The 27,395-nt window shown below is 49.0% G+C and overlaps 2 protein-coding genes across 2 annotated transcripts; both read right to left on the minus strand.

Moving 5' to 3' along the window:
• Positions 1-10,947: 10,947 nt before the first annotated feature.
• Positions 10,948-15,327, minus strand: AURKAIP1 (aurora kinase A interacting protein 1). The gene is made up of 4 exons (XM_018079527.1): positions 15,194-15,327; positions 13,839-13,927; positions 12,768-13,198; positions 10,948-11,707 (listed from the first exon to the last, which is right to left on the minus strand). Exons 2-4 carry the CDS (start codon positions 13,888-13,890, stop codon positions 11,600-11,602), a joined length of 591 nt encoding a protein of 196 aa, XP_017935016.1. The 5' UTR covers positions 13,891-13,927; positions 15,194-15,327; the 3' UTR covers positions 10,948-11,599.
• A 685-nt stretch (positions 15,328-16,012) lies between these two features.
• LOC103759270 (C-factor-like) lies at positions 16,013-25,996 on the minus strand. Its single transcript, XM_029962414.1, has 7 exons — positions 25,972-25,996; positions 25,738-25,918; positions 18,882-18,933; positions 18,405-18,592; positions 17,854-18,009; positions 16,943-17,053; positions 16,013-16,739 (listed from the first exon to the last, which is right to left on the minus strand). Exons 2-7 carry the CDS (start codon positions 25,882-25,884, stop codon positions 16,626-16,628), a joined length of 768 nt encoding a protein of 255 aa, XP_029818274.1. The 5' UTR covers positions 25,885-25,918; positions 25,972-25,996; the 3' UTR covers positions 16,013-16,625.
• Between the last annotated feature and the right edge of the window lie 1,399 nt (positions 25,997-27,395).

A 27,395-nucleotide genomic window follows, 5' to 3' on the forward strand; every position in this document is an offset into this window, starting at 1 on the left:
GGTAAATTTTTCTGTTTTCCTGCATTCTGTTGTTAGATTGGTGTTGTTTGTTGTGAACACCATTTAGTGAATTTAACAACAAAATCAAATTAGTCATCAAGTGGAAAACGTTGGGGAAAGGGAATTAAAACTTATTGTTTTTAAATGCCTGTCTGTAGATCAAAGCTAAATATATGTGGGACTCTATAGCAAAGGTTAAAAACAAGCCTTCCCATTGCATCCATGGGGATAAACTTAATTGCCCCACTTGAATTTTTCCTCCTGACATTTTTCTGTCTCTCTACTACACCAGAAAATAGATTTCCTCTCTCCCAAGGGGAAAGTGTTTCAGGAAAGTGGAGGGCATTATAATTACAGCAAAACCCTAAATAAACATCTAAATAAATTATATACTGCAACCATGGAACTCGGGAAGCATCCAGTCTAGATCAGAACTTCACCTAGTCCAGGATTCTGTCTGCAGCAGCAGACAGAACCAGATACTTCCAAAGAAATTCCAAGAAACTGGAGCTATTAATATTATTATTATTATTATATAATGTGACCATGAAAAGAGCCTGCTGTTAACTCCAGCAAGTTCTCCCCACTATCCAAAACAGATCCAGAAAACTGCTGGTTTGGTTCTAGGGAAAAATTCTAAAATAACCTTCAGCTAAAAACCCCACAAAATTTCCCTGCAAACTCCAACTCTGGCACTTCTGGGAAGTGGGGAGGTTTGGGGGGAACGAGGCAGAAACAGTCCCTCACTCCACATTCCCACACTCACTCATCACCTGAGCTGTGTCACCACCTCTGTGCCCACAGGTCCAGCCTAATTATGACCCTTTCCAAACCCATCAGCTCGTCTTTGCAAGCCTCAGGAATTCCCACGAGTCCAATTCCATAACCACCCACGTGCAGCAAAGGCTCCTGATCCCCCGTGTCCCCGAGGGGCAAACCTGCTGCCAGGTTCTCAGGTGTCACAGCAGAGCCTGGCCCAGAGCAGCTGAGGTGCTGGGCTGCTGCTGAGCCAGGAATCTCATGGAATAAGGAGCCTTTCCTGCTGTCTCTGTGAGCCCAGGGAGCCAGACCAGGCTCAAATGTGACAGCCCTTCGTCGAGCTGCGTCAGAGCAGAGGCTGGAAATGTTTGGCTGGGAGGCAAAGAGCTGTTCCCAGGGCACAGACAGCAAACCCAGCAAGCCCTCTCCTCCCTCGGTTTCTCTCAGCCTCAGTCAGAACCTTCCAGGCTGCAGTTCCACGTTGCTTCTCCACCTTTCCCTCTCCTGGCTTTGGCACTGCAGAGGTTACTGCCTGGTCCTTGCAGGGCTGCTGGGAGGGATGCAGATTGCTGTGGTTGCTGCTGTCATGAACTGGATATTTCCTGACTGAGAGGAGCCAAGTCCAGGCTGAACCCGCTGAAGTCTCCTAAAGAAAATCGCCCGCTGGAAGGGAAGAGCAACAGCTTCTCTGGGGTCCACAAAGAGAGGAGCAAGGGGACACAGGAGCCTGTTTTGCTGATCTCTCCCTTTTCCTCGCTCTAATTCTGCACAGTTCCTGCTTCCTAGAGCTTTGCTGCTCCAAAGAAGTCCTGGAAGAGCAGCTGTGTCAACATTTTGCCTGGTCAGGAGCTGAATTTTTAAGCAGATTCTCCACAGAGGCTGAGCAGTGCTCCCCAACCCTCCTCCTCCCTCACTCCCAGAGGAGTTTGGGTATCGATTCTCACAACAAGCACCATCCCTTGGCCGCCCACTGCCTCCCAGACAGCTGCCTGCCCTCACCACAAAGCCTGACCAAAGCAAACAACCTCATCCAGGCGAGGGAAAGGCACCTCCCAGCAGCTCTGCTGTGGTTTTGCAGGCTCTGCACCTGCCACCCTCACCCACAGACCAGCCCAGCAGGAGCAGAAAGGCTCCCAGAGTCGCCCTGATTTCAGAGATGAAATATTAGGGCACGAGAAAATAGGTATTTCCCATCTATTTCACATATGAAACGGGGGGTCTCGGGTGGACAAGCCAAAAGGCAGCACAGGGCTCACAAGATTCAGGTCTGCCAGGAAGTTTCCTCCTCCCCACCTCTTCCATTTTTAACATTTTGGGTTTCAGGCTGCCCTGAAAGATCTCCCAATAAATCTGAGCTGAAGAGCACCAGTCAGAAAAACCGAGCAAGTGTCAGATCAGGAAGAAGGTGTGGTGCCAAGAGGGACCCTCCAGCCTTTATTGCAATTTTGAGGGCCACTAACCCCGGGAAAGCAGGAGTGGAAGTAGTCACTTCCCCCCCACCTTCACAGCTACAAATACATGTATTAAAAAGGAATGCCAGGATTAATGATCTGTTGACACAAATCACAGTACAAGGCCTTATGGACAGGATTTGTCACCACTCCAGGCTTATTATCAACAACTTCTTCAGATCTTCTGTAAATACAGGACCCACAGTGCTCTGCCATGATGAAAGGAAAGGAGAAAATACCTACCCATGGGAAGAGCAAGGATAATTCCTAGAACTGTGAAGTAGCTTGGGAATAAAGAGTACAAGAGTACAGCTGATTGACAGGTACAGTGGCAAAGGCATCAAGGATCCCTCAACCCCAAAACCAGGCAGAAATAGAGCTTTCCATGGGAACAGCAAAAGGGAGAAAGGCAGGGGCTCTGCAGGTCAGGGTCAATGTTCACTGACACCATTTATCTTCTAGTTATCTTCATTTATCTTCACTGTGATCAACCAGTAACACCTAGAGGGATAAATACCCACCCACATTCACTCCCCCATCCTAAGAAAGGTCTGGAGTGGGTAGGGGGGCCCTCAGAGCTGCCTGCTGATGGAGGAGAGAGCTGTAACCCAGGACCATGGGAATTACCACAGGGAGTTTTCACTCGGTTGCAAAGCTTTTCTCATCAAAATAAATCTTTCAGCTGCAACGAACCCCATGAGCAAGCCCGAAATAATGCAACTTAGGGCAAGAGCTGTGAACCAAAAGGACAAAACTGAAACCCAACCACAATAACAGGGCTGTGGAGCAGAGCCTGTCATTACTGCAGCGATGTAACAAGCCTTGCACCTCTCAGCCCCAGCATTACCACTGCTGTTCCCCAGCCATGAACACCAAAGCCCCTGATTTGCCTTCTCTGAAGAGCAGGTCCAGAATGACAGGTTGAAGGCCTGGCCAGATGTTTTTCTGCTTTGTTTGACATCACTGGAGTCCACTGTAACCACCAGCCTGAGGTGCAGCTGCGGAGGCAAACACAGGTCTGGTGTGTGAGGAGGGCAGGTCTCTGACACCCTTTGTTCTGGGGGTGTATGAAATGATATAGTGGTAATAATTAATAACACCCCCAGCACAACCAGAGGAAGGTGAAGGCCACAAAAGCTCCCCACAGTGGCAGCCACTGCGAGGGGCCGAGCTGTGCTGTGCCCAAGCACTCCTGAATCACACAGTCACGGAATCACTGAGCTTGGAAAACACTTCCAGGATCATGGAATCCAACCTGTGCCCGATATCCCCCATCCCAGAGCACTGAGGGCCACGTCCAGTCCTTCCTTGGACACCTCCAGGGGTGGGGACTCCAAACCTCCCTGGGCAGCCCCTTCCAAGGCCTGACCACCCTTTCCAGGAAGAAATTCCTCCTGCTGTCCAGCCCAAACCTCCCCTGGCTCAGCTCGAGGCTCCATTTTGAAGCAAAATGAAGTTTCCCAGGAACACTCCATGGTTTTGGGGGCTGTCCTTTCCTCAACTTCTTCCTCTCTTGAATCTCCACCTGGAAAGCTCTATTTCCCTACGTGCCCAAGGCATTGGAGCATAAATTAATTAATGGGACTGTCCAGGTATGCAAGGTATGCAGTGAGCTGGAATGCTGAGACGTTTTTGATCTGCTTAACCTGCTGAGCTGTGCAGATTGCCCAGGAGAGACCTGGCCATGCACAAAATGAGGGGTTAAACTGCAGCATCCCAGCTCTGCAAACTGCTCTGGCTGAAGGGATTAACGTGTTTGTGTGTTCTTCCAGCACTGCTGTCCTCACACCAGGTCACAGCCCTGTCTGCACCCTCTGCCATCAGCACCTCCAAAGCTCTGTGGTTCCTGCAGTCCAGCATCCTTGGATGGCACAATATTTAAACACCCCCTTTGGCTGGGAAGAAGCTCAGCTCCAGATTCCTGGGATTCATCTCGAAACCATTAATAGGAACCAGTTACAAAAACAGAGAAATTGCTCAGGAAACCAACACAGATTACTTTTCTTTTCTTTTTTTTTTTTTTCCAGACAGAAGCTACCCAAAAAAAACACTGACCAAGGAGAAATGGGAAAACAACAAGCAGCAAAGCAAATCAGGGGTGGAAACAGAGACACAAAGAAGCACCTCACTGACACCCACAAAGCAGGTGTAAATTATAGTTTTCTCTTAATATTTTTTTGGCATGAACCAAAGTGTTTAAAAAGGTAAATCTGGAAAAGTCGGTTCTCTATAAAAATAATTTTCAGTTGAAAAAAAAAAAAATTAAGTAGCTCCTCTCGATTGTTTTGGTTTAAATGGCTTTAAAAACTAGACAACCTAAAACTAAAGGAAGTGTTTTTCCTGGTTCCCTCACTCAGGTGTGAAGGCTCTCCCTTGGTGGTAGCACACTTGTGTCTGTCCCACACAGCACAGGCAGCTTCTGGGAGGAAAAGTCTGTAGTCTAAACAGACAGGAGCAGGAGGGAGACATGGAACACAAAAGGAAATGACTCACCCAAATCCACAGAGCAGAGCAGTGGCAGGACTGGGAGCAGAGTCCAAAACAGCTGCAGGCCAGGCTGTGGTACCTCAGACAGAACCCTGGATTTTAACTTCACAATGGCCTCTTGCATCCCTGTTGCCTCAGATCTTCCCAATATTCCAATTCCCCGGGGCAAACAGGAGTAATTTCTACCTGCTGCTTCTTTTCAGCACACCACAGTGACATTATCTTTTCTAACTTTTATTTCACTTAAATTATTAAGTGCTTGTCTCCCAGTCTATTCTGAGAGCCAGCAGTGTTATCAACACAAGAGGATTAAAAAAAGAAAAAAGCAGGTATGAGCTCGAAATCACCACATGAACCATGAAGTTCCTGAGGGGATGGAAAAATATGAATTGATATGAATTGAGAAATATGAATAAGATCTGAATTGGAGTTCCCATCAATCAGAACTTCAGGAGTGGCTCTGCATCTGTTAATCTTCCCCTAAGGTTCACAGCAGCAGCCAGAAACTGAGTTTTGCTGGGAAAAAGGGATTTTTTTTTTTCAGGGTCACTTGCAACCGAGTGCCCCCAAACCTTCCAGATCTATACAATGATCCCCCCAAAATTAACTTTAGAATGCCAAGTGCCTGAGACAAAAGGGTGTCCAAGCCATGACAGGGGACTGAGTCACTCCCATGTGGTTCTGGAGCATCTTGGCTCCTCCAAATCCACGCTCTAGGAGACAGATCCAACTTGGTCCAACTTGGCAGATGGCAGAGAGAGCTGAAACTCAGGAGGAAATGACTGAGGGATCAAATCACCACTCTGAACTCTGCTCAGCCAGTGTGTTTGTCTCAGGAATTGTGAGAGAAAGCAGCAGCTCCGAGCTGTGACATTCCACCTGGCTGGGACTCGCCCACTTTCTAAATTCCAGGGAAAAGGCAGAGCTGGGTCCCACATTCCAGCAGCTGCAGGGAAGGGGGCCTGCATTTTGCACACTCTTTCATCCCACATCTCAAGATGTGGAGGTTGATAACCCTGCAGAAGGCAGGCAGGTCCTGAGGAAGAGAAGGGAGAAGTAACTGGATCAAGGGCCACTGAAAACCAGTGCCCAGAACTCCTGCACCACTGACCAGCATTCCAAACCCATGCCCCTCGAGCAGGCTGGCCAGGAGCACAGCACAACCTCTCACTCCTAGGCAGCACTAGGTCAGGTTTGTCTAACCTGGGAAAAGCCACAAGCACCCAGAGCTGCTTATTTCTGTGAGGGACAGCAAAGCTCTGGGAGTGCTCAGGAGCAGACACACTCAGAGAGCTGCATTTTGTGTCCCCTTCCTGACCACCAGCACCGTGCCCCAAACCACATCTTTTGGTCTCAGTGCACATGGGAACAGTGCTCTGGCACGAGGAGCTTGGGAAGGGAACCTCCATCCCTCACACAAATTGCAGCCCATCTGTTGCACCCGCCCAAAATAATTAAGCAGTGGCATTCCGGGCACACCAGCTTATTTTGAGATCAGAAATGACTGGGAAAGAGTGGAAAAATTAATAGGTTGGCTCTGAGAAGGGTGCTCAAAGGGTGCTCCCTGAGTTCTCTGACTTACCTCAGGTTTGCAGGCCGTTTCATTTAAAGTAAAAATACTTCGGGTGAAAGGAGCTTGCCCTCCATAATGCAATCTAATCCTAATTTAGACACACAAATATGGAGCCTGGCCAGTTTTTGAGGGTAGTCTGTGTGAACAGTGTATTTGCTCAGGATCAGTGCAGGAGAACTCTGGCAACCATCACTAGCTAAAAAAAACCAAACACCCCAGGGTGCTGCTGGCTTTGCCTCCCTTAGAAATCAAATTCCCACTCCACAGGAGAGCAGCCTGATGACACCACATATAGAAATGCATGTCCCTCCATCAGGACAAAGTGGAAATGTTCAGGTGACTTTATCCTGGCAGCCCTGCTCCAGAGGGAGCTGTTCCTGCACTGAAAACCACATGTGGGTATTTTTGTTTCTGCTCCTCAGCTCTATAATTAAACAAACACTCCAGGAGAAGGTATTGTGCCCAGATATTGTTATTTTCCTCTCACTTTTTTTTTCTACAGCAGCAGGTTTTTGCATAAATTACTCCTGGGAGGAAGCCTTTCCTGCCTGGGCTTTCCCCAAGGGATGATGTTATCAGAAAGCAGGACACTGTTTATCTGCCTTCCATGGCCCACACGAGCCTACAGGATGCCAACAGCAACACCCTCCCACACCAGAGGGACAGGGAACCCTCAGGGGATGCCCACTCAGACCTGGGAAAGCAGCAGGACAGATGCTGCCCAGCTGGAACCCCGAGGGGGTGAGTGGTCAGGGGAGCCCAAGAGGCTCAGCCCAGGGGAGCAGGCACACGTTTTGCCCTCGGGATGTACCTGCTGATGCTGCTGCTGGGCAGGGTCCAGCTGGCTGCCCCTCCAGGGACTGGCTCCCTCCGTGCTGACAGCAGGGAAAACCCCTGGCCAGGGAGGGCTCATGGGCTCTGACTCAGGAGCAGCCGGGCAGTGGGGCTGGTGAGTCACTGCTGCTGCTCACACACACTCCTTTGCTGACTAAAACTCTTTGCAGCCTCTTCTACCTCTTTCTTCTTATCCTTCAACTTTAACCAGTTCCTCACTGGCTCGTGATAAAGCTCAGCCAGAAGCTTCTCACCCTGAACTGCTGATTCCCTTAAACCAAACCTCTCAAATCCCAAGCTGTTGGTTTTTTTACCTGCTGTGGCATTTCTTTGCTCAGGACTCCACGTCTTTGCCTCAACACCAGTCACTTTGCAAGTGGAAGAGGGACTCTGAGGTGCTCCAGCTGCTGAGAGGCTTCCAGGAGTGGTTTTTTTCCAGACCTGGACACACCAAAGGCAATGACAGTCCCTCTGCCTGAGCAGCACCAAGCCTTGATTACTGAACAAGTGAAAAATCTCACTTCAGAACCAGTATTTCACATGATTCTTCTACTTCCAACTAAATTTTAGCCACTTCCATTTAGCCCTGTTTCCATTTCCTAAGGAAGCAAGGCACCTACAGTTATGTGGCCCCACTGCCCATCCAACCTCCTCCTTCTTCCCATTATTTTGAACCACAACAGAAAATTTCAGCTGCATTCAAGGGGACAAGTCTCAGATTTATAGCTCTTAGTGCCCAGGCAGGGAGCAAGACTAAAAAAATTCCCTAAATCAGGGAACTGACGCAAAAGTGACGTATCACATGGTTTCCTTAAATTCCCTGGCTCACAGAACTCCTTGTTGCAGTTTTGTCCCTGTGTTTTATAGGGAAAGTCAGGCAAGAATGGATCCTTCCACAAGAAAGCCAGCACACTGTTGTTTGCTCAAAGCCAGCTCAGATGTCTGCAGGAGCTCCAGCTATTGATATTTTATTTATTTATTTAGAAATCAGTAGGAAAAACAAACCCCACTTTTCCAACCCCCAAATGCAGTGCTCCAGGTGAAGGACTGAGTGCTGTTATTTTTGGAAGAGGAACCCATCAGGCTCAGCCCAAATGAACCCAAACCAGGATGTTTTCCCAGTCAGGACAGAAATGCCAACAGCAGAACACGACTGGTGAAAAGAAAAGATGTCATTTTAAGTTATCCACAGGTGCTGTCTGTGAGATCAGCCAGTGGAAACAAGCCTGGTTTGTTTAAATTTGGAACCCCTGGAGCAGGGATCAGACCCACTGAAGCAGAGCTGCCTTCAGAATTTGAGAAGGACCCAGAGCTATTAAAGCCAACAAGCACACACCAATATTTTGACAGTTTTTCCTATGAAAGTGTCCCATTTAACACAAGCATGAGCTCACCAGAGTAAAGGTAGCCACTGTTCCTGCTCAGGAATTATTAGGCAATGATAGTCAGGTCCTGTTAATCCCCTAAAAGGTGTTTTGTACACCAGATGCTCATAAGCTTTCCTTGACATGGGCTACTCACTTCTTTTTAAGACTGGTCTTGAGTTTGCTAATGGAAGAAAGAGCAGTTCCCACAGTATAGACATGGAAAGAACTTGGGCTTCCAGTGCCAGAGTTTTGCTGTGCAGAGAAATCCTCTTCTCCCTCTGATATTAAAACAAAAAAATCCAAACCAAAACCAAACAATCAAACAAAAATCAATCAAACACCCTACACACACAGTACAAAAACAAACAAAGAAAAAAAAACCCTGACCCCATACAAAAACAAACAAAGAAAAAAACCCCTGACAACAACAAACAATAAACCCAAACAAACAATAAACCCAAACAGAAATCCAACACTGCTTTGCAGGGCAAGCACAAGAGTCCCAAACAAAAGGAACATCCGTTTGTGCTTTAAACAGGCACCAGTTGCTTTTAACCAAGACCTGCTGGACTTCCCCTTTTTCCATGCCAAACTCCAGAGTTGAACAGAATTCATTTGAAGTGACCCAAAACTACAGGAGATATTACCAAGGAGGTTGTTCCTGTGAATTAAAGCAAAGGCTAAAATCTTTTCCACAGACCTCCAGACCACAAGGGGTTATGGTTAACTTGGGCATGAAGAGGTAAATTAATTGCTAAGATGATGCAATTTATACACACTTCAAATGTTTCTATTTTCCACCCATTTGGGCTTCAATCCTTGTTGCCAAGTGACCAACTTTCCTGTCTTCTTGATCTGCCCTGCAATAAAAAGGGTGCTCCCTTTATAAAAAGGTAATTGAAGTCAATTTTCTACTTCCCATCAGTATTATAAATCCCCTCCTTCTGCATCATTTCTAAAAATCCCTTGTCATTGCAAACACCTCAGCTCTGCGAGCACTAAACAACCACCTAACTCTGCAAAGCACTGGCAGCTGATCCAGGCTTTTCCACCCCTGTGCCAAGCAAGCCTACCTTGGATTGTGTTAACACAATAGTTGGGGAAAAAGCTGCAAGGAAGCAGTTCTTTTGCATTGCTTCCTTTCCCATATACAGCCAGGCCTGATCCTCAGCTGTAAGTTATTCTGCATCCATTTGTGTGGCTGAAAGAACTGTTATTTTATGTCCAGAAGCCTCTAAAACACTTCAAGAACCACACTGATGTAACTGAACACCACGTTTTCTAGAGAAGACTCCTAAAAATGCATTTAATTCTTACCCTACTAGGAAACACAGCAATCCAGGCCAAGGAGACAACCAAAATTTCATTTGCCAGGAAGCATTATTTGCCAGCATTAGAAAGAAATGGGTGTTCCTGCCACATCCAGCCAGCAGCCACTGCCACCACGGCGCTGGGCTCCCACTTTTCCAAAAGGCAGAACACTCTCTGAGCCTGCAATGGGATGGTTTTTGGCTAAAAGAAACAAAATTCAGAACTTTCGGCCCTTCCAAGTCAGCTGACTTCCTCTTTTAGAGCCAAATCACTTCAGCACAATCCTGATCACTGTGAGAAAAACTATTAAACTCCAGTGTTCTCAGCCGAGCTCACTGTCTGATTTGAAGTGCACGCAACCCAAGAATTAAGGGTATAAGCACGAGAGAAAAACTGGGTTTCTATACCAATTTTGAGGACCTTTCCAGACTAATGACTGACACAAAATCACCATCCCACTGGTTATCTCCAATCTCTGGAATAAAGAGTGTAGATTTGTCTCATCAACCTCCTGCTTCCAGCCATTTCCTCTCGGGACAGCAAAATAAGGAGAAGAAAGAGAAATCTTCCAAGTCTTAAATATTTGGGGAATTATAACAGTCAAACCTTTCCTGTTTTGTTGGTTTTTTTTGTTATCACAGCTACACATGCACATACACATTTGCTTGGTGTGCAGATATTTTGGAGAGGAAGAGCAGCTCACAGCAAAGCTCTGTGAACAGGATCTCCTGGACTCGTGCTCCCTCTGCAGAAAACTTCAGTGCAGCTTTCATCTGTCTGATCCTGTTCAGCAAAGTGAGGGAGTTTCAAATTGCATCCTGTGCTCAGGAACATTAAAGCAGAATAAAGGGGAATGCATTTTCAGGGCAGCTTCCCCGGGCACTGCACAGTGACCAGCCCAAAGGAGCTGATTTTTCTTCCCTCCTCTCTCAGAGGTCAGTTCACCCCAGGAATGCAGACAGGGAAAAGCTGAATCACACTGAACCACCCAGGACTGCCTCAAACACAAAAACCAAAAGCAGAACCCGAACCAGAGCCCAGATATAAAGCCCTCTGTCAGGGTTTATTTTAGATACCTGTATTTTTTCACAGCTTTCATGACTCTCTTCAACCATGCAAAACCAGGTGATTATTACCAGGGTTGTCTCAGGCACAAAAGTTTTTGTAGTTAACGAATAATTAGCTCTGAGCTTTTATTGATACCAAGACCTGGATGTTCTGTGTGACAGGGGTCAATCAAAGAAAACAAAAATAACAGTTTTTTATTAGCACAAAATAGAGCACAAATGTGCCTTTAAGGTTGTCCATGCAATGCCTAAGGCACATGCACACCAAGGCTTCAGATAAAGCTTTTGCAGATACAGACACATCCTATGGAATTCTGATCCAACCCCTATCTCCCCAGAATTCTTAGAAAACACCAGCCTTTCTGAAATAAGGCTATGAGAGAATGCAGTTTTGACCTTTTCCAAATGCTTGTGTCATATATACAATCAAGAAGGATCCTTCCACTGATCCCATCTCCCACAGCTGATTGTTCTTATGCTCTAATTAATCAAACAGGAATTCCAGAAATTCAGCTGCAGCCCCAGGACACCTTTGCTCAGACACAGAGCACAGAGCAGCACCAAACCACCACACAAAGAGCTCACACCACTCCTCTGGGGAGGAAAAGCAGATTCCCCTCAGGTCTGTGCTTGGAAAACTCCTTCCTGCTCATTTCATCACGTTCAGAGAAAGGGTAAATGTCATCCAGGTACTGCAATATTTTTTTTTTTAATTACAATTACAGGTCAAAACTCATGACAGGTGGGGTTTTATCGCTTTGAACTCCTCAGGAATATCTTGGGTGTTTGCCAGCCTGCAGGAGGGCCTTTCAAACCAGCCCTTTTCCAGATGCGCTCCAAATCCTTCTCGAATTTTATCTAAAACAGAAAAAAAAAAAAAGAAAAAAAAGGTAACACAGCCCAGAAGCAACACCTGAATATTCATTCACAGCCCACATGTCCCAAGGACAATCTGAGTGTAACACACACAAAGGAAACAAAAGCAGCTTGTTTTAAGTGACAAAATATTTAACCTTGCTGCAGAAAGTACAATATTAAACAATAAAATGCACGAGGATCGTGGTAGCATTATTTTAAAAGCCTCGTGCAAGAAGAAGTGAGAAGAGGGACAATGAAATGGGAAGAAAATTAAGAGGATTTTCTCATCATTAGGTGTTCAACACTGCCTCCTACAAATCTGAAGACATGGAATTACAATTAACCCCAATTTGCATCCAGGCAAGGTGAGAATTAGCAGAGAATGAACGAAACTATCACAGCAAACCCTACTGAAAGGCAGTGCTGAATGAGAACATCCACAGCTTGAACAGAGGCCCATGTCTTCCCCTAGCCCTCCTATTAATGGAAGAAAAAGGCTTCTCTATAGGATAAAACAACAGGAAGCACCTGAGGATGTTGGCAAGACAGGAGAGAAATTAAGATTAAACCAATCTCCCTGATACAACACAGACACATCTTTCACACAAACACCAAAATTCTTCTTCCATCAGCCACATGTTTTCGTAATTTACTGCCATGGAAGAAAAATTTCACCTATTACCTATCTCACCATCCCAGAATCATTAAGGTTAGAAAAGGTCTTCAAGATCATCAAGTCCACCCTGTGCCCCACCCCCAGCTTGTCCCCCAGCCCAGAGCACTGAGTGCCACATCCAGCTGTTCCATGGACACCTCCATGGGTGGGGACTCCACCACCTCCCTGGGCAGCCCCTTCCAGTGCCTGACCACCCTTTCCAGGAAGAAATTCCTCCTGATGTCCAACCTGAACCTTCCCTGGCACAGCTCGGGGCTAAACACTGAATTTAAGGCTCTCCAAGCTGCTGCTTTAAAACAATCCCACTTAAAAACATCCCCCCACACCCAAACAGGGGCCGTTTCGAGGAGCGGCACCGGGGAATTCCCCCTTCCCTGAGCTCACCTGACGCCTCTTCTTGCGCCCCTCCTTTATCCTCCTGCGGATGAACTTCCTCCTCTTGAGCAGCTTCTTGTACTTGTGGCGGTTCATCTTCCTCCTGCGGATCTTGAGGACGTTCTTGCACTGCACTGTCCCCCCGGGGGCTCCCCCTCCTTCCCCCACGGCAGGCGGGGGGCACTCGGACCCCTGGGGGGGCTCATGGCCCACCTCCTCCTGAGCCCCCTCTGCTTGGGGAAGGGAATATCTCACTGACAGCCAGCTCTCCAAGGGGCTGATGGAGAGTTTCCTGGGAATCAGGATCTCCTCCAGCTCAGGGTCCAGGGTGTGCCACTGCTGGGGCTGGGCCCCGCTCGTGTTGGGGGGCTGGGTGCTGTAGTGGGCGGACGTGGAGCGGCAGCAAAGGAAGGAAGACACAGACCTGGGCAAAAGGTGGCCTTTAGGAGAAAAGAATTTCGTTTAGAAGGCGGAATTTTCATGAGAAAAGCTCTGCCCAGCTCTCAAACCACCAGGCAGCTCTGGCCAGAACACTGTGACAGAGGAAAAGCCTTACAAAACCTGTACTGTCATCACAAAAGCAAGGAAGTCTTTTTAAATTTTAATTACACTGCTATAATGCCATCTGCTAAAAATACACTGTACTTTACTGTGTGAACTGCCCAAGTCACCCAGGTAGAGCAGGGTGGAGGTTCTCCTTTGCTGAGCAGACCTGGTCTAGTGGAAGGTGTCCCTGCCCATGGCAGAGGGTTGGAACTGGTTGATCTTTAAGGTCCCTTCCAACCCAAACCCTTCCCTGATTCCATGAAGTGCAATTTGGAACGGCAAGGAACTGTTTGCTGTGTCAAACCTGTGCTTTGCTAAGGAATCTCCTCTTCGGCTTAGAAGAGGTAAAGTCAGAGCTACTCAATCCTGACATAATAGATCTGAGAGGTAACAGCACTCAGCAACCACTGACTCAACAACAGCCTCCTCACTCCTGGTCATTGCTTCGCGGAAAAGAAATTTCTGAGAGACAAATTACCCCAGGAAAAAAACCCAAATAAATAAACAAATAAGGTCCCACAGCACCAGTTTTACCTGCAATTCTCGAAGCCTTCAGTAACTGGGAACTCAGCTGTGATATTAACATTTTGTTTCACTTTGTTGACCGGCAGAGCCAGCAATGACTGTTAAAATAAGAACATTTATTTACGGAGGCAAACATGCATTTTACAAAAAAACCCTTCTCTATTTAACCCCGACCCCCCCAAAAAGACGGGCTGAGACACCCTAAACACCCTCCTCGTTTTACCACATCAGCCTGCCGGGCTGTGCTGTGGGGGCCAAGCACAGGGGGTAGCTGAGCCGCGGAGGTGATTAATTAATAAAGCTTGGGCTGCTTTAGCTTTAAAAACACGGCAGCCGAGTCTCCCCGGCACAGCGCTGTTCCCCCTTCAGGCCGGGCGGAGCAGCCGCTCGGCCCTAAGGATGGGCCGGAACCGACGGGCTGCCCCCTCCCCGCAGCCCCCAGCCGCCCGCCGCCGCCCGAGCCCCGGCAACGGCCCCGCACGGAACCCGCAACGGAAACCCACCCGGCCTCCCTCCCTCCCCTCCCTCCCCCGGCCCGCCGCCGTCCCCCGCCGTCGCGCCATCACACACCGCCAGCCGCGCCGGCTTCCGGAGGCACCGGCGGCGCCCCTCTGGGGGCGGCCGCGGGACGGCACCGCACGGTCCGAAACGGCCTTTTATGGGCGGTCCCTCACGGCCCTTCGGGGTCCTTCGTGGTCCACCACAGCCCCTCACGGTCCCAGTCTCTGCCCTTCATAATCACGATTCTTCATGGTTACGGTCCCTCACGGGCCTGTCATGGTCCTTCACGGCCCCTCACGGACCTTTACGGTCCCTCATGGTCCTTCACGGTCCTTCATGGCCCCTCACGGCCCCTTACGGTCCCTCACGGTCCTTCATGGCCCCTCACGGCCCCTTACGGTCCTTCACGGGCCCTCATGGTCCTGGTCTTGGCCCCTCATGGTCTCTCACAGTCCGTCATGGTCCTTCATGGCTCCTCACGGTCCTGGTCTTGGCCCTTCATGATCCCTGATGGTCCCTCATGGTCCGTCAGGGTCCTTCGTGGTCCCTCGTGGTCCCTCATGGTCCCTCAGGGTCCTTCATGGTCCCTCGTGGTCCCTCATGGTCCCTCACAGTCCTTCACGGTCCCCCACGACCCCTCGCAGTCCTGGTCTCAGTCCTGGTCTCAGTGACCTTGTGGGAGCATCTCAAGCTGAGCCCCCCCCAGCTCCCTCAGCTTCTCCTGGTGCTCCAGACCCTTCCCCAGCTTTGATCCAAAATAAATCATTCAACCAGTTCAAACCCAGCATGTCCCTCACCCACGGGGTTTGCACAGACACCTCGGTCACACTTGGAAACTCAATGTCTGTGTTGTGTTCACCTGCTGAGTCACAGCTGAAACAGGTCTGAGCACGGAAGCGTGGCACAACAAGCCACATCAGGAGGAATTTTGGACATCAGGAGGAGTTTCTTCACAGAAAGGGTTGTTAAACATTGGAAGAGGCTGCCCAAGGAGATGGTGGAGTCCCCATCCCCGGAGGTGTTCAAGGAACGACTGGATGTGGCACTCAGTGCTCTGGTTTAATTGATGAGGTGGAGATCAGTCAAAGGTTGGACCTGATGTTCTTGGAGGTCTTTTCCAACCTCAATGATCCTGTGATTCCGTTCCAGTGAGACAGTCTATCCCTGTTGCCATGGGGATCATGGAAGGCGGGCAGACACCTCTCCCTTACACACCCTCGTCTGCATCCGTGGGCAGGTCTCGGTGGCTGCTGTCCAGGCACAGCCACACCTGTCTCTCCCTCTTACCTGGCTGTTGTTTGTCTTTTCTTACTTTGGTGCAGGAACCCACCATGTTGGCACAGCATGAAAGTGCCTCATCAGCTGGCATGAGGGAGGGATGGTGAAGCCAATCCCAGACTTCAAAGAACGCTTTGCTTTTATAGCTCCCTCAGCAGCACACAAGGGATTTATTCACCGGCTGCTTTTAGTGTTTCAGACCAGAACAAGGGTCTGTCTCAGTTTTACACCCCACCATGTCAAACTCATCTAGCCTGAAAGGGAACAGCAATGGCTGGAGTTCCTTCTTGCAAGGTAGAAGTGCAGTTCTTTGGTCAGGGAAGAGAAACCAATGAAGAGAAATTAATTAAGGAAGTAGTTCAGTAAACAGACTGGTTTTTTAAACAAGACTTTATTGAAGACACTTCAGAAGTTTATGTACAAAACAACATTCCCACCCCCGTATCAGGATGTTAGTCACCCTCTGGGAACAAAGCAATGCCTGGTGTATGCTGTCAACCTGGGGACAGTTTGCCAAGGAATTTACAGAAGTACCAAATTCACGTGGTTTAGAGCTGGGCACTTTCAGCCTTGGCTCAGTTAAGACCGAAGGAAACCAAAGGACTTCTTTTCTGGAGACGTGTCTCCAGCAGACTGAGCGTCCTGGGATCTGACAGCCTACACTGGCCTTGCTCTGAGGTCAGGTCATTTAACTCTGCAGAGAGCAAGAGGCCCACTTTGGTTTTGGAAGTGAAGAGGAACCAGCCCCTGGATTTAACTCGCAAGTTTTAATCCATTTCAGGTGGTTCCAGGAGATACCCACCACCACCAAGAGCACAGTAGTGTTTGCAGGAAGCATTAGAATAGAGCAGTAGCAATACCGAGTGAGAGAGTCAGCCACTTCATTTTTCAAAGACACCTAGAGAGGCTGGATATCAGACTGGCTACTTCAACTAGTGTGTGAGAAAACCCCAGAGACACAGACATGAGAGGTTAGAGCGTGGCTGACATGCTGTTTCTGTAGTAACCTGTGCACTTCTACCATGGTAGAGTTTCCCCTTGCCAGTCCAGGAAGGAACCATTCTCTTTTTCACCAAGACGGTCCAGAACAGAGAGAATACCTGGGATAGCCTCTTGCACCTGCATGGGAGCCTGGAAAGAATCAAGCTTGGGTTCATTACTGGGAATTTCCTACGGAAGAGAATCAAATGCACTTAAGGAGTTACTAGAATCAAGAGGGATGTATTTTCCTGCTTTACGGTGTGCCTCTGCAGCACATGGAGGTGAACACTGTGCCAGGGGCTCTTGGGATAACAAGGGAGCCCTATTTTCATGTTTTCAGAGATGTCACTTACCATGTTTCCCCCCATGTCTGTCTGGAGCCAGCCTGGATGCAAAGAAATACAGAGAATCCCATCCGATTTCAAGTCTGCAGCAAGACACCTGGTGATCATGTTCAGTGCAGTCTGCGAGAGAGGAAACCATCTATTAGGGGGCTGGTTTATAAACCTCAGGCAAGACCTCAAACCAAGCTAATTGGCACCTCCCTTCCACAATTCTGACAAAGGAAGGGGCAGTAACAAGATCACAGTAACTTATCCAGACTTACTGGGCCTTCATTCTCAGAGACACCTGTTAATAGAAGCATTGTGGAAGCTCTGTAACCACAAGTTGACTGCCCAAAGATGAAACTAAGTTATGATGGAAGATACGGTAGCATTTGAAACGCCTGAGGGGCTGTGAGGAAAATAATGTTGACATAAGGACTGTGTTTTTCTGCAATAATCACTACACAAACCTTCATTTACTTCTGAACAGGGAAAACAAGCATTTAACAGCTTATGAGTAGGTGGTGTAGGAGAAACTCTGTGTCTGATCTTCACTATACGTACAAACTCAGTCTCTGGAGGTGAGAAAACTAAAAATCCCACCTCTCACTAACCAGCATCACCACGTACAGGTCAGCACACCTTTTGCTGAGTTCTGTGCTATCTCTCCTCCACTGGAGAGGAACTCAGCTGACAGCACACACATTTCATGGCATCAGTTCTTCCCTGAATGCCAAATCCCTCTGAATCACAGCAGTGATTTGGGAGCCTGTTCTTCAGAAGTTCACATGCTCTCTCCAGGTGTTTTACAGGTCCCACTTCCACCCACGTGAAGAACAAGCACAGTTTCTGTGTCCATCACCATCCTAAGCTCAGCGTGGTCTCTAGCTCCCAGCCTGCCCTCAGCCAGGGAGCACAGCCCAGGGGAGCCCACAAACCTTGGCTATCCTGTAGGGGTAGACCTTGAGGAACATCTCATTTGCCTGGACGAGTTGCATGGAGGCAGCGAGAGAGGACATGTTGATAATAGCAGCTCTGTGGCAGCCCATTCCTGTGCTCAGCTGGGCTGCCTTCCTCAGGAGGGGTAAGAACGCCTGGGAAAACAAGAGTTTGCTTTAATTTCATGATTTTGGTTTGATTTAGTTTGTGTAATTTCCCCATTCAAGGCAAGCCAGGCTCTTGAAGAGCACAAAATGGTGATGACTCCTCAGACTTGGTGGCCGTAGGAAACCTTCCTACAGCAGCCAGCTGGAAGTAGCAAAGTCCTTCAGACTCTTCCACCCACCTCCTAACCCCACCTGTCCTCTGAAGGGATCTCACCCCGGGTAGATCTAAATGCAGAGAAAGATCCTTGACAAACTGCTGCTCTCCAGACACGCAGTTCAACATCAGAACTGTACCCGTGCAGTTCCAAGGGGAAAAACACTTTGTTTATAAGAGAAAACCCTCTTTAGTACCCCAGATCAAGCACATTCCTCCCAGTTCTTACCTTGGTGACCATCAGCTGGGCAACAGTGTTGGTTTCATAGATGGTGAGCATCGTCTCTGCCGTGACCTCTTCCAAGGAGGCGAGCACGTTGATGCCGGCGTTGTTGATGAGGCAGTTCAGCCCTTTCTCCCCCACGATTTCTTCCACTTCCTTGACCACTTTCTTGATGCTGTTTTCACAGACCACATCTGCACAGAGGAGGCACAGTGAAGAGTGTGGGTCAGAGCCTGCCTGGCACGACACAGCACGTGCCCAAACCAAAGCTAAAGCTGAGTGGGGACATTTAGGCAGCGCACAGGTGACAATACACAGAAGATTTTAGATAGGTTTTGGTTCCCCAGTGTTATCTTAAGGGGGTTTTCAGCTGCTGGAGATCATGTCCAGCTACTGACCACCCAGGAGAGCAGGTTCTTAAGGTGCACTCACCTGAGGAAGTTGAACATATTTCTATGGACAGAAATAAAGCCCTTTACTCACCCAGTTGGAGGAGCTTGACATTGCTGTACTGCTTACTAAGCTGCTGGAGTTCCTAGGAAGAAGAAATGCTTTTGGTTATCTTCTACATATATAGAGAGAGAGAGAGAAAGAGAGAGAGAGAGAGAGCAAGATCTCCATGGCTATTACATAAAACGTTTTGAGATCTGCACCTCCAGAACTGAAATATTTTCATGACTGGACTGAAGGCATCGATACTACTTCGCTTTCCAACCTGCTGAGCAGCTTTCCTGAGAGCCAGATCAACTGCTCCAAGAAACTGGACTCTTTCCCTGCTTAGTCAGATCCCAGCATGCTGGATTTTTAGTGGGATAGTTCTCAGTGTGTTCAGCTCCAGGGTGTGTTTGCAGGGTAAGCACCAAACAGCAGTTCCACAGCAGCCCCAAGGCTCAGGCAGCATTCCAGTAAAAAGCCAGAAATTCCCCAATTCTGTAAGAAAAGCATCATTCTCCTGAAGCTCAGCTAGTGCTACACATCACTTCAGGGCAACAGGAACGCTCAAATTGGAATTACTGTTTGCAGGAAAAGCAGTTTTCCCATGGAAATTCTGCTTCCCCAGCAGCCTCGTTAGCATCTGCTCTTGTAGCTGAAGGTGAAGCACACATGAAACCAGTTCCATGCAAGAATAACATTCCCTGCTATAATTCAGTCATCTCTTGACTGCCTCTGAGCAGAGATTGGTGTTCCTGGAGAAAATCAGGACTTTGTGGTGTTACGGCTGGACAAAGTGTGTCCAAATTGGATTTATGGGCCCAGCTGGAATACTTAGGTTTCTGTGCCATGCAGCCAAGTGGGAAGCATGGCCAAACATAACAGATGGATTGCATACTCCCAGTCGTGTTCAGGAGACAGCAACCTGGCCAAACATTCCAGCTCCAGCAAATCCCTTTCTTTAGGAGCCCTTTGGGAATGGGGGTCAGAAGGGCTGGTTTTGAAAGAATACTTCTCTGCCACTTGGAGACACTCAGGGACTCGGTGTCCTCTGACAAACTATAATGCATTACAACTTTTATCTCAGCTCATATCCTGCAGGATTCTCTCCAGGCTTGTTTGGGAAATTTGTTCTCCCACTGAGGCCAATCTGCAACTGCAGTTCAGGCTATTAAGAGGAGGGGCAAGGAGAACAAGTCAGAAGCACAAAACCAGAAGACATTCCTTCCCTTGGACAGGGCTTAGTGAGGCAGTTTTCAATAAATTAAAGGCCCAGAACACACTGTCTTGCTTATTGACAGTCCAGGATGAAATAGTTCTGCCATGTCAAGGCCTGCAATAATTACGTGGCTTTGGACTGTCACTGGATTTCAGTTTGACAATATCACTTAATTGATAATAAACTCCAGAAGTACTCTGGCTTCTCAGGGTTTGTTCATTTATTTATAGTTCATTTATTTATATGCTTTATTCTCTGACAGAAACAAGCTACTAAGTCCTGCTAAAAGGTCAGAGCTGTTTTGTGTAGCAACAGCAACCGAGAGGCTTCTGAGGTGAGTAAGCAATATTTTCAACTAAGAACTCCAAACACTGTAGCATTAAGCACTCTCCAGAACATAAACAGCATGAAATTACAATCACTGCAGGCAAATCAAGTTTAAAATTCAACGGTTTTTCCAGTTAGTTAATTATTTAGTTAACAAGTGACTCCCACTGCAGTGGTTAAAGTTTCTCAGAAGCAGGTAACCTAGACCTTGGTCCTCAAGAATGTTATAAGCTGATATAAGCTGAAAAATCCAGTTAGGAAAACTAAAAATTGCAGGAAAGCCTATTTTTTCCCCTTCTGTGACTAGAGGAACATGAGGAAAGGAGGACAGAGACAAGCAGGTCCAGCCAACATCTCCCAGCTAAGGCATTTTCAGTTAGTGTGCTGTGACAGCCAACTTAAAAACAAACAAGACAAACAAAACCCAACAAAAAACCCACAACACAAAGCCCTAATTCTGTGTTTAACATAGTAGCTCTGGAACTGCCCTGCACCAGAATAGTCACCCCTGAGAATCAACTCTTAGGGAGTCCAAGAAGAAAATTAAACTCTGATTAGCATCTGTTGTTTCCTGCTTGCTGATTTTTAATTACTATTAACAGTCAGCCTACTCTGATTTAAACAAGATCCTCTGGCACTCAAGGCTCCAGATACAGATTCCTCAGCACACGGGGTATTTATTGCTAGATTTCAACCAGGAATGTTTTGTTGCCTTTGTCATTTTGCAAGATTTACTTTGCCTTCTTTACAAAAGCATTATCCACTCCAGTTACAGCCCTTGGAAAGGATTTGGCTCTGCTGGGCCAGTTGGAAGCAATCAAGCCACACAAACACAGCCTGTGGGCAGCTTTGTCAGGATAAGGGTGCCTGGGTATCCTCCACATCATCCTGCTTGCACTCAGGACAAAGCCAGAGGTGTATCCTCTGTGTTCCTCTGAGACAGATTATATCCTATCCCAGTGTACAGCTTCGAGTGTGTAACAGCTTCCACCAGCACTGCCCAGCCCCACAGTCCTCTCTGACTCAAGAAAAGCCAGACCTTAATGCTGTAGGAAGTGTAAAACACTTCCAGGAAAAAAAACCCAACCAACCAAACAAAACAACAATACTGCAATAAATTAGAAAGACTTCAAGAATGCCCTCTTTGCCTGATATATATTCAGGAATGCCCCCTTTGCCTGATATAACACATCTATCACTGCTCAGCTGCTCTTCCCAGTTGCAAACCACACGGCTAAAACATGGACAAAGGGAAAAAAAAAGAACCTCTGAGCTGCCAGAGCCCTCGAGGAGCAGGAGAGCTCTGTGTCTGCCTGAGGAACAGGCACGGGTAACCCTATCTCCTGCTTCAGAGCAAGGGAAACAGCACATTAAGCCCTGGAAGCTTTCCAGAGCTCTGGAGGGGACCCTTGAGCAGTGAGGAGCTGAACAGTTCCTTGTTCACCTGGGAACTCACTCGGGCTGCGGGGAGAGCAGGAGGAACGGGGGATGCTCCTGTGCTGAGGTCCCACATCCAGCTCTGGGAACAGATTTCCACCGTGGCCATCTCCTCCTTTCCCCCCCCCCTCAGAGCAGAGACTGAAGGGGCTACACCGTTTTTAAGTGCGGCTCTAGACTTTAGGTCAGAGTTTTTCCCCTTTTAGGGGAAAGCAGGATGGAGGAGGAAAGAGTAAGAAAGAAAAGCAGGAGCGTGGGGATAATTACAGCTGTGTCCGTGAGCCCGTGCAGGCTGCGCCGTGCTTTGGTCCATCTGGAGTGCAAAGACAGGACGTCAGGATTATTTTGCAGGAGATTTGTAGCTGCTTCCACTCGCAGCGCTGGAGCAGCCCAAGTGAAGGCAGATTGGAATCCAAGTGTGGCTGGAGGAGTCTCCCGATGGTACTTTTCCAGGAGGGGCAGCGGTTATCTGGATGTGCCTGCGGGCCTGCTGCCTGTTATCCTGTGATCTGCAGCCCATTTGTTAGGCAAATGTTCTGGGGAGGCCACCTAGGAGCTACTCAGCACAAGAACTCGAGTTTTTACAACTTCTGCCAGCACAGACTCACATGCAAAAGCCTGCAGCTGTTCAGCATTATCCCAAGGTTAGGGAGTTACAGGGAGATGTGCTGCTTTCCCTGGTAAGCAGAGGAAAGCAAAGTCAGCCTTCCCCAAGCATCTTCCTCAAGTCAGGTCTTGAAGGGCTCTTCTCTGTGTCCAGTGTTTGGAGGACTGCAAAGTGTTCAGTCATCACTGCTGAAACGTTCTTGCCCGAGGTGGACACTGTCTTTGCCAGCAGCTAAGAGTATTTAATCATTTTTCCTCTCAAAACTGGAAGGTAATTTTTAAAAGCCTCTTAATTTAAGCTTTTCCCATCCTTTCCCTCCTCTCTGCATTCTGCAATGGGAAAATGCTCCTCTGCCAAACCAGAGCAGAGCAGAATTTAAAGGAACTGTCCAAAGTTGCTGTTCATCCTCCAAAGCAGGAGAGGAAGTGGGGGACAGTGCACTCATGTTAAGAAGGATTTTTCATGTGGTCACTTATCACAAAGCAAAGTGGGAGGAAACAAAATTAGATTTCAATTGCTGTCAAGAGAAAAAGCAAGCACTGGCACTCAGGTGTGCAGAGAAAGAACTCACTCAACTTTGCAGCCCAGTTTGAATGGTCAACAAGCAGGTCTTAGTTGGGCAAAGCCCATTTCATGTGCCCTAAGCCAAGCCTGCTGTGCCAGACTCTGGAGAGCAGGAACCTGAACTCAGGGTGTTCAAGATTTGATGGAAAAGTCAATGAAGCAAAGGTTTCTCTCTGGGAAAGAAAAAAAAACCAAACCAAAAAAAACCAAGAGAAAATCACTGAACCTTTGCCTTTCCTACCACAGCAACACTCCAGCAACCCTGCCAGGCTGGATCCAAGCTTGGAGACCACCAGTTGAATTTGTGCTCCCACGAACAAGACTCCCAGTGCTGGAGGCTCCAGCAGGTCCCTGCTCGCCCTGTGCCAGCCCCAAGGACCAGCAGCACAGTGCAAACACTCAGGAGGTCACCAGGTTTTGTGCCAACTCCAGGCACTGCAGATGGGGCAGATAACGCTGGTGAAACCACCACAGTACCTTTAGTAAAGATTTCTCTCCCTTGTGGCGTTTCCAAACCCATCTGTTAGAAATCTGCTTTCAGCTGGCTGCAGAGGCTTCTATTGATGTCCTGCCAAAGCACAGCACATGGCCTAGAGGTCCTCACAAAGAACAAAAACCCACCCTGATCCACCAAGGACAAACCTTGCCCCCCTAAAAACCAAAAAGCTTAGGATGCACCCCATGTGTCCTGCAGAATCCCCGCTGGGGTTCCTGGAATGTGGCTCTGGGCCAGCTTCCTGCCTACAGGACAGACTGCCAGCAGACTTTCCAGGTTTTACCGCAGGCAAGGAGTGACCCAGACTCTTCCCAGACACCCTGCACTGTCTGAAGGCTGTTTAATCTCCTTGTGCAGCTTTACCAACCTTTTTGCTCGGGAATTTTAGGTACTGACAACGCAAGAAACCCGACGAGCTGCGTTGAGATACGTCCGTGTAATGTTTCCTAGGAAGCTCTTCCTATTGAAGGAACAATTTTGCTTCTCCATGTAATTGATCCCAGACCATTATAGTGAGAAATCACTGCTGAACACAAGGGCCAGTCGGTGAAAAAGAGAAAGAACCTCCCTCAGCAGCGGCTCAAGCAGCTTCAGAACAAACAAGCCGGCGGGGAGATCTCTATCTGACACAGGTCAGATGTCTCCGCTGCTTTCCTGGGCTGCTGCTGCACAGGGGTTGTGCAACCACCAAAGGAAACAGGCTGGGACAGGTGCCAGGTGTGGGAACAGGAGTTAAAAGGGAACAGAATGGCAGTGGATTCCTGCTCAGGAGCTCAGGTGGTGCAGAAGGGGGTGAGGGGGAGCCAACAGGGCTCTGACAGGCAGCCTGTGCACCTGATTTCAGACTGGCAGGGCTGTTTCGCAGCACTTCTGTTCAGAAATATCCTAAATGTGCTTTTGTGCTGGAGATATTTTTTTATTTTACAAGAAAAAAAAAGGAAATTAAGACTTTTCCCTGCAGTTTCATAAGTAGAGCAGCAGAAGCTCCTGGTGGTCAGGGTGCAGGTGTTACCTGACCAACCCTGCACCACATCCTTGAAGGAGACCCTCAGCACCACATTTTTAAGGTTTTATGTAGCTAAGCAGTAAGCAAAGTGGCTGTGTTTGTTTTATTGCTGGCATGGTGTGATCACAGCACGTGTGAAAGGAATCAAATCCACCAGAAGGAGCAGGTTCTGTTCACCTCTGCCTGTGCCAGGGAATTCTCTTTTCCCTTGAAACAGGGCAGATGCAGAAACAGGGCTTTGGGTATCAATTCTCCTACCAAATGCCTGTGGCATCACAGAGGGGTTTGAGACAGTCACAGAGCCAAGAGCTCAGATTCCTGCAGCTCTGGAGCACCTGTGCATATGACCGTGCTGCCCTAAATTCACCTTACTGAGGAGAGTCAAGATGAGATGCATCACTAGAGGCCACAAAGTGACTGATAACCCTCATCATTTTGCCTCCCAAATTTGTCTGACAGTCATTTATAGCAGCTGAGGGATGGGGAAGGAGTCCCAGCACCCTGTAGCAGCAGGGACGTGGGCTGCAAGGGAACAGGGCTGCAAGTGGACGCACCAGCAGCAGGTAAGAAAAGCTGCTGTTTTCGGCAGAAAGTGCTGGGCCCTGCCCGGCCGAGGGGGGCACTGAGAGGAGTGTGGAGTTCACTGAGTGTCGAATTCATCATTCATTCGCGCTTCCTCGCTGTTGCAAGTGCAGCGGAGAAAGAGAGGAGGCAGACGGGGCACAGCCCCTTCTGGGGACACAGACGCACCGCGTGGAGAGACAAGGAAAGCTGTGACGGGTCTCACTGGGAATGTTTCTGAGGGATGCGCTGCCCCTGCAGGGCTCCAGCTCCGTGCAAAACGGACAGACAGACTTATCTCCCGCTGCAAATCCAGCGAGAAACTCGGGGACAAGAGGAGCGGGGCAGCAGGAGCGCTGGAGATGCTCGGGGGCTGCGGAGTGTCCCGCTCGCTCTGCTCCTCCCGGGAACGCTCCCGAGCGGCGATATCCCCCTGCTCCAGCCTCGGAGACCTCCCCGCCACCGGCTCCATCCGCGCCGGCCTCTGCCCCGGGCAGGAGCTCAGCCCCCGGCTCCATCCCATCCTCTCTCCCTCCCATTCCCAGCTCCATCCAATTCCACCCCGGGCACTCGCTGCCGGCGCTCGGGCGCGGAGATGCTCGAGATGTTCCGCGCTTCCCAAAGTGCCTTCTCCTCGCCTCCGCCCCCGTTACCCGCCCCCGGGACCCTCTGCGCCCCCGGCCCGGTTACCTGCGCGACCGCCTTCTCGGGGTCCCGGCAGGTCGCCAGGACGAAGTCTGGGGAGGGGTGGCGGCCGCGAGCCCCCGCACCAGCCCCAGCCCGATGCGCGCGCTGCAGCCGGTGAATGAGCACGGAGCGGCAGCGCGGCTGGGCCATGCTGCTCGGCTCGGCCCGGCTGGTCCCGGCTCAGCTGGTCCCGGCTCGGCTGGTCCCGGCTCGCTGCGCTCCCGGCTCGGTTCTCACCCACACGCGGTTCTCAACCTGCGCGATGCGGAGCCGTCCCGGTCCCGCCCCCGCCCGGCGCCTCCCCCGGGGTAGGGAAGGAACGGGCTCGGACTGAGGAAGGTGGATCTGCTCTTCCCCCTCTCACAAAGCCCCGAGCCCATCTCGCTCCCAAGCCCCGCTCCACAAACTCCCGCGGGGAACAAAGAGAGCCCTGACCACAGCCTGCCCTGCCTTTGCTAATCCTCACACATATTCCCCACAGGGCTTGCGTGTGCCATCCCACATCAACAACCTACTCCTGATCCACACACTCATACAGAATCTGGTATGTGCAGGGATAGAGGCTTTAATTACATCTGCTGGCACAATATTGTATTTTCTTTATTAAAAGCTCACTGAGCTCTTAAAATATTAACTCCATCCCGACAGAGGTCAGGGACAGCCTCTCCCCTCAGACTTGGGAGACAAAACCACAAAGAGGTTTTGCAATTTGTTAAAATTCTGTGGAAAAGCCCCAAACATTTGCTGGGTGTGCCCCGTTTCCCATTTTTTGATTTATTTCTAAGAAACTGCAGTAGCTCCAAAAATGTACAGGATGTACTTCAAAGATCTGGAAGTGTCCGAAGGTTCAATGTTCCTGTCACGCTCCCAGGGTGAGAGGAGGGTGACAGGACACTTCCACACAGCTCCTCAGACACACCAAGTGTTGGCTCAGCCTGGATTCCAGGTCCCCAAAGCTGGTGGGAAAAGCTCATCCCTGTGCACACAGTGGAGGTGGCAGAAGCCAGCAAGAAAGGCTGCCCTGGGTACTTAAACCTGCTTTTCTTCCCAATAAAGCTCCTTTCCAGCCACCTCTGTCTCACAAACACTCAACACTCTTCTTTTCCAGGTGCTTTAATCCATTACCTTCCTTCCCAGGTGTGCATTTCACAACTCCCTGTGTGACAACAAAGCATTCTGGTGGGTTTGCAGTGTCTTTCAAAAAATCCCAATTGGGCATAAAACTGCTTAGTGACCTCTTTGTGTCTGGGATCTGAACACCAGGAATGGGGATCACTGAATAAGCTGAGATGTTCTGATGAGCAAGAACCCTGGAAGAGTCATCAGATGCTGAGACAACAAAGCCATAACTCACCTCGAGAGCTGAGACCTGTATGTGCAGGCTCATAAAAACGTGGGGCTTTTTAATTTCAGGTTTATTTTTGATTTCAGCTCCTCCTCTTCTGCCAGCTCCAGCCATGGGATCTCCGCTGTGCTCAGCAGCAGCACCGACTTCCCAAAATGTCCCAGCCCTGCTCAGGAACCTCAGCTGGAACCTGCCAGCTACACCTGGAGGCAGGGAAAGGCACTTCCCAGCTCAGATCTTTGTGGATTGGGGGATGTTACATTTGGGATTGACTGGAGAGGTGCCTAAATTAATAGAATGCCCCAAAATTCCTAAC

This window comes from Manacus vitellinus, unplaced genomic scaffold (genome assembly GCF_001715985.3).
Source record: "Manacus vitellinus isolate BGI_N305 unplaced genomic scaffold, ASM171598v3 scaffold_46_pilon, whole genome shotgun sequence".
Lineage (NCBI taxonomy): Eukaryota > Metazoa > Chordata > Aves > Passeriformes > Pipridae > Manacus > Manacus vitellinus.

What these genes read in the sequence shown, in the direction of transcription:
- LOC103759270 (XM_029962414.1), bottom strand. Translation starts at nt 25,884, where the DNA reads ATGGCCCAGCCGCGCTGCCGCTCCGTGCTCATTCACCGGCTGCAGCGC. An exon ending in CCGAGAAGGCGGTCGCGCAG is followed by an intron (nt 18,934 to 25,737) that starts GTAACCGGGCCG and finishes TCTTCTTCCTAG; the next exon opens with GAACTCCAGCAGCTTAGTAA. An exon ending in TGTCAAGCTCCTCCAACTGG is followed by an intron (nt 18,593 to 18,881) that starts GTGAGTAAAGGG and finishes TCCTCTGTGCAG; the next exon opens with ATGTGGTCTGTGAAAACAGC.
- AURKAIP1 (XM_018079527.1), bottom strand. Translation starts at nt 13,890, where the DNA reads ATGTTAATATCACAGCTGAGTTCCCAGTTACTGAAGGCTTCGAGAATT. An exon ending in GAAGGCTTCGAGAATTGCAG is followed by an intron (nt 13,199 to 13,838) that starts GTAAAACTGGTG and finishes TTTCTCCTAAAG; the next exon opens with GCCACCTTTTGCCCAGGTCT. An exon ending in GGCGCAAGAAGAGGCGTCAG is followed by an intron (nt 11,708 to 12,767) that starts GTGAGCTCAGGG and finishes TTTCTGTTTTAG; the next exon opens with ATAAAATTCGAGAAGGATTT.